Below are 6,662 nucleotides of genomic sequence, written 5' to 3'. Positions count from 1 at the left end.
GACATTATGTTTCAGATCCTTCACATGTGATTCCTCCTCAACCTTTGGAGATTAATCCGGATTTGACGTATGATGAGGAACCAGTGACTATCTTGGATTGGAAAGACAAGGTTCTAAGGAATAAGACAGCGAGCTTGGTGAAAGTATTGTGGAGGAACCATTCAGTAGAAGAAGTTACTTAGGAGACAGAAGATCGAATGAGAGAGATGTATCCAAGGTTATTTTATGAGTATTAAGCGGATTGTTTGGTCATATGAATTTCGGGGATGAAATTCTATAAGGAGGGAGATTGTCACAGCCCGTCCCGGGATTCTATATATCAGGAACATGAAATGACGGAATTACCCTTGACGGATATTAAGGTATGTGTGTGTGTGACATATTATTGGACTAAATACATTCCTAAACTTTTGGAGAAAATAATTTAAGTTGGATTAAAATTTGGATTGTATTTTTGTGGTTAGAGACTTAGAAAATGAAATGGATGGTGATGGTTTGAGGTGGACCACACAACATACACACACACGGGACAACCCTCTCCCTTTCCCCCGTGCTCTCTCTCTCTCTCTCCTCTCCGTTTCAGTCTCACTCTCTCCCTCTTGAAACCGTACGGACGAGGCCAATACCTTTGAACTTTCACGGATCGACGCCAAAAAGGTATGGTTCTTCATCCTTTCGACCTTCTGAGTCGTTTGGTACTAGTTTTAGAACGTGAAACCTTCGAAATCACATGAAACCCGAACCCTAGTTTTATGTCACTGTTCATGCAATCATGATATGTTGATTTTCAAGGAATTCTAAGCTTATAGTGAGCTTAGTGAGGTCCCAAGGAAGCTCGGAGTGTTTCGTTTGAAGGTTTTAGACGTCGGAATCATTGGGTTCGAAATTGGCCGGTTTTCTTGGAATTTCTCGATGAGATTTTGTAGTTTTTAGAGCCTCAAAGTAGTGTAACGTGAAACTACATGCTTAGGGCTTCATTTTGATATAACATACGAAGAAAATGGTTGAGAAATGACGGAGAACAAGGAGATTGAAAAATCTCCAGTTTTCCTACCACCGGAAAAACCAGTCTGGCAAGCCCGAGGTAGGAGATGCGGGTGGGGAACGCGTGGACCCGTGCCTGACCAGGCGCGTGGGGAACGCGTGGACCCGTGCCTGACCAGGCGCGTGGGGGCGCGTGCAGGCTCAGAAAATTTTTCCAAAAATTTCTCGACGTCCGTGACGTCGAGTAGGTCGATGTGGTATATTTGTATACCCAATTTGAGCATCGTATAAAAAGTTATTACGAATTGTCAGTTATGTGCTTTAATTAACGTTTTTATAGTTGTTTCACATATAGGTGACACATATCCCAAGGACGAGCGCATCCAGGGACGTCACGGGGGTTACGACCCATCGACTTACCAGTGAGTGGGCAGTTTTGTTTTCCGTATATACCTATATACTATTGATTTTCCTAGAAATTGAATTTATATGAAAGTATGTTTTCAAATGCCATGCATGCATATTATGAATTATATGAATTAGTAATTGATGCATATATATATATATATATATATATATATATATATATAAATTGGTGCTGTGAACGCACATGTGAGTATCAGGTGAGTTTTATGTTATTCATGTGAATCATTGATGATGTGAATTATGTTGAGAGCTCATAACCTGCACCCCTGGTGTTAGTGCTTATATTATTCACCGCACCGCACGCTCACCTTGGATCCAAGTATGTGCATGTCGTACAGATCATGTGAGGGTTCTGACATGCTAGTCGTATAGATCACTAGAGGTGGTTCCGACTAGTAGGTGATCTTAGATTATGCGCACAGATGATTGATGAGAGAAGCACTAGAGCGTATTCTTCCACCTTTCTTATTGTACAGACTACTTTAGGTAGTTTCGATTTATGTGCAGAGTAGTGCCGTACAGGTCACCGTGGTGACTCCGGCTGAGTTGGATATTGAGCTATGGGATTAACCGTACAGGACCAACTGCAGGGTCTCCGGTTGATTCATTATGTCACATGTTATATTGATGCATCCATATTCTGTCATTGACATTATTGCATGGCATACTTGCTGGATTTTGGTAAAGATTAATGTTTTGAGAGATTTGAACAAATATTATGCTATTATGTTATTTTCTGGGAAAGTCTACAGGTTTTACAGTGAGGAGTTGGAAATGTTTTAAATGAAATGTTTTGAAAACTTTGGTTTTACTGACCCACTTAATTTTGTTTTGCGCCCCTCCAGGTTCTAGTTAGCAGTTGGTGGCTCACGAGGTTTTCTTCGGCGTTCTGACAGACTTCCTGCATGTAGGACTCACCTGCGAGTGTTGTAATTTAATTATAGTCCTACTTGACTGCACCTAATATTTATGCTCTGAAATTGTGTACTGTACACTTAAACTCACTCTAGCATGCTAGTTGGATACTACTGCTAGTAGTTGGTTTTTATTCCTTTGTATTTCTCATATCTTTTGCTTCCGCGTCGCACTTTTGGTTACATCACGCTCACGTGACGGCCAGCACCCATTTATTCTAGGATCGGGGTGTGTCAATTAGTATAGTATGTGTATAGGCAAGAACTAAGAAGACATACATACAAATATGAAAAATATGAAAGAATATATAAACACTCGTGATTCATCATTATTCATCCATGAGTAGATAATGGTTACACTTACATTATCGTTTAGATTTTTAAAATCCTCCAAACCCTCATGAATAATATTTTTATTTGAGGGCAAAATTAATAAAATTAATAATTATTATTGTAGAAGTGTAAAAAATGTAAAAAAAAATATACAATCACTCATAGTGACAAGCTTTACAACTTTTATGAAATGATCAGTTTCGAAATCCAACACTATAATCCATAAACCTTAAATTTATATTTAACCGTTGATTGTCATTTACGCTTTATTCTTCTTACTGAATTTCTTTTTAAAATTTTCTTTTTTGAAAACATGATCATCTGATAGATGTAAGAAGATGAACGGTTTAGATCTTTGATATCATGCTTCAATATTTATGGTTAATTGATATATGAGTCGATGTCATATAGTTTGTAGAAACTTTATAAACATCAAGCAATATTTTCACTAACCATAAAACTCTGAATATAATATCAACGATCCAAACCGTTCATCTTCCTGCATCCTCTAATAGATCATGTTTTCAAAAAGGAAAATCTGAAAAAAAAAAAAAAAAAAAAAAAAATTGATAAGAACAATGAAGCGTAAATATAAACAACAATCAACGGTTAAATTTTGATCTATAATTTATATAATTATAGTAGCAAATTTCGAAGTTAAACTCTTCATGAAAGTTGTAAAATTTGTCATTACGAGCATTTATATATATTTTTTTCTATATTTTTTACACTTCTACGTTAATTAAAAAACTATTAAAGACTTTATTTAAATAACAGCGGTAAGATAGAGTGAATCTTTACCGTTGGATTCTATTTCACTTATATTATTAGAACTTTTTTGGACGAAAAACCCCCTTCTCTATTCCAATATTTTCCAATTTTACCATTTGATCAATTTAAGTAAGCGAAAATATACTTAAAAGAAAAATACGTTTTTATATTTTGAATATGACAATATAATATGTATATACTTATTTAGTATTATGTTTTTCATTTGATTATTTATTGGTTTAAAATATATTTTCCAAGTAACGAATCGGATCATATTACTTGTTAAAATTATCCTGTCAATTTCCGGTCGGATCATTTTACCTGTTTATTTTAACGAGTGTTACACGACACGACCAGTTAAGATATCAGGTATGACACAAAAATGACACGAACACGGAAAACACAACACGAATGCTAGGTCTAGTTTTTCACAAAACATGAATATTTAAAAAACAGGTAAAAGAATACATTACTAATTAAAACAATTATGTTGTCCAATGTATTTAAAAAATCAACCTCTATAGTGCAGCTTTCTACATCAATCAGTTAATCCGAGATGTAACAACTATACTTAAAAAATCAGTAATTTAAAATTAGCATTGGCTCTAGTAATCAATAATTAAAAAGAAAAAATTATTATAGGTTTATACCAAAAGAAAACATCTCAATGAACATGAACATTAAATGATTCACTTAGGAAAACAAATGTCAAGGGGCATAAAAGCTACCAAACAAAATGTGAAGACCAAAAAAGCTAACAAAATGTATTAATACAATTATAAAAAAACATTATTATTTTTTTTTATCAGCAACTGCAAAACTAAGTTACAATAGCCTTCTAATTTAAAAAGTTTTTCTCCAACAAAATGACAATTGGTCACAGTAAACTGATATTCAAAGAGAACAAAACTGCCAACTTTGCATCAAAACGAAAACACATGAGTTTAATCACTTTAGAACAATAAAATGTTAGCATTTTTTTTTTAACAAATCAGTTAAAAACCAAACGAAAACAGTTTTATAATCCAAATAGTTTGACAACACCGCTGATAATAAACAAATTCATAGAAAATCCTTGTAAAACAAACATCAACCAAATGCAAAAACATGAAATTAGCACAATCCATAATGATTTCAGTAATTAATCCACAACGAAAATCACACATTACAAAATCAAATCAAATCATATAATCTCAGACATTTTATTCATACCTTTTTTATACCGATCAGCAACAGCCTTTATCTATTTTTAGAGAGTCTGTGAAGGTGAATTTTTTTCAAAAACTTGCAATCATTACAAAAAAAATTAATATCACAAAGACAGAGAAAATTTCAGCCTTAAATATTTATAACACCTAGAAAAGTTGTTCAGTTTTTATATTTCCTAATCAACAGACTTTAAAATCTCCGCCTGTGTAAGTTTATCTTACATTGCCGGTCCCAAATCCGGGTAAAGGAGGAGGGGGAGGGCGTCAGGTAGTCGACAGCCGGCACTCCACAGTTACGTCGAATCCTTATGAAAATGAATCCAAAACGAAATCGCGCTAAAGCTAGGGTGTCACCCGTAAGTGGCGCTCTGTGTGGCCCGAGCACAGTGATAAGTGAGCAAGGGTCGCTGTATCTCCATCGGCACCTGAATGCAGTGTTAAATGAGCAAATGGGCCATAGAAACTTCTTTCGAACGACTCCACTCAAAGTTGTTTGGGAGCATATGCTCCTATCAACTTTACACAGGACACACAAAAGAAGTACTTTGATCCTATTGGACGGGGGAGGGTGAAGAAGCTAGGACAGAAGGGTAGAGTTCAAGAGAGTAGAATGCGTTTAGGAACGTGGAATATAAGAACCTTAACGGGAAAATCTATGGAAGTAGTGGAAGTTATGGTGAGGAGAAGGATAAATATTATGTGCCTACAAGAAACTAAGTGGGTTGGTCTTAGGGCAAATGATCTAGAAAACTCAGGGTTTAAACTTTGGTATTCGGGCACAAATAGAACGAGAAACGGTATTGGCATCATCGTGGATAAGACCTTGACACAAGATGCTGTAGATGTCAAGAGGGTAGGAGATAGAATCATGGCAATCAAGATTGTAATAGGACAAGAACTTATCAATGTCATTAGTGCGTACGCACCTCAAGTAGGGTTGGATACGAGTTCGAAGGAGAAATTTTGGAAAGACCTTGGAGACTTGGTGCAAGGAATTGCCCAGACGGAGAAGTTATTTATAGGAGGAGATTTAAATGGACACGTGGGTAGGGAGACAGACAACTATAGAGGTTTTCATGATGGCCATGGTTTTGGGGAGAGAAACGAGGATGGGGAAGTTATCTTGGATTTTGCAATGGCATATGATCTCTTCTTAGCTAACACCTTCTTTAATTTAAGAAGAGAGAAGAACATGTGATCACCTACAAGAGTGGGTCGTCAAAAACACAAATAGATTTTTTTTCTAATGAGGAAAGGGGATCGTATAACTTGTAAGGATTGCAAAGTTATACCGGGAGAGAGCTTGGCTAATCAACATCGCTTGTTGGTGATGGATATACATATCAAAAGAGTGAGAAAAAAGAACAAGACTTGGAAGTACCCAAGGACTAGATGGTGGAATCTAAAAGGAGAAAAACAAGCCATTTTCAAAGAGAAAGTAATCACCCAGTGTGGGTGGGATAGAGAGGGGGAAGCTAGCCAAATGTGGGATTCCATGGCTAGTTGTATCCGAAAAGTAGCAAAAGAGGTATTAGGAGAGTCCAAGGGCTTTGCCCCACACCAAAAGGAATCTTGGTGGTGGAATGAAGAGGTACAAACAAAGGTGAAAGCTAAGAAGGAATGTTGTAAAGCCTTATACAAGGACAGGACCGATGAAAATGGTGAAAGGTATAGAAGAGCGAAGCAAGAGGCGAAGAAAGCTGTGAGAGAAGCTAAGTTAGCGGCTTATGACGACATGTATAAGCGACTAGATACCAAAGAAGGAGAGTTAGATATCTATAAATTAGCTAGAGTAAGGGAAAAGAAGACAAGGGACCTAAACCAAGTGAGGTGCATCAAGGATGAGGATGGAAAGGTTCTTGCTACAGAGAATGCGTCAAAGACAGATGGAGAGGTTATTTTCATAATCTTTTCAATGAAGGACATGAAAGGAGTACTTCTTTAGGGGAGTTGAGTAACTCAGAAGAGTGTAGAAACTACTCCTTTTATCGTCGAATCAGGAATGAAGAAGTGGTTGTAGCTTTGA

At 36.4% G+C, this 6,662-nt stretch overlaps 1 protein-coding gene across 1 annotated transcript; it reads left to right on the top strand.

Moving 5' to 3' along the window:
• The first annotated feature begins 4,294 nt into the window (after positions 1 to 4,294).
• LOC126602980 (uncharacterized) lies at positions 4,295 to 5,834 on the top strand. Its single transcript, XM_050269768.1, has 2 exons — positions 4,295 to 4,310; positions 5,110 to 5,834. The coding sequence occupies exons 1-2, from the start codon at positions 4,295 to 4,297 to the stop codon at positions 5,832 to 5,834; spliced, it is 741 nt and encodes a 246-aa protein (XP_050125725.1).
• The last annotated feature ends 828 nt before the right edge of the window (positions 5,835 to 6,662 follow it).

Source organism: Malus sylvestris, chromosome 15, assembly GCF_916048215.2.
Source record: "Malus sylvestris chromosome 15, drMalSylv7.2, whole genome shotgun sequence".
NCBI classification, from domain to species: Eukaryota; Viridiplantae; Streptophyta; class Magnoliopsida; order Rosales; family Rosaceae; genus Malus; species Malus sylvestris.
The sequence above is the reverse complement of the archived record's forward strand: the minus strand, read 5'-3'. Positions and strand labels throughout refer to the sequence as shown.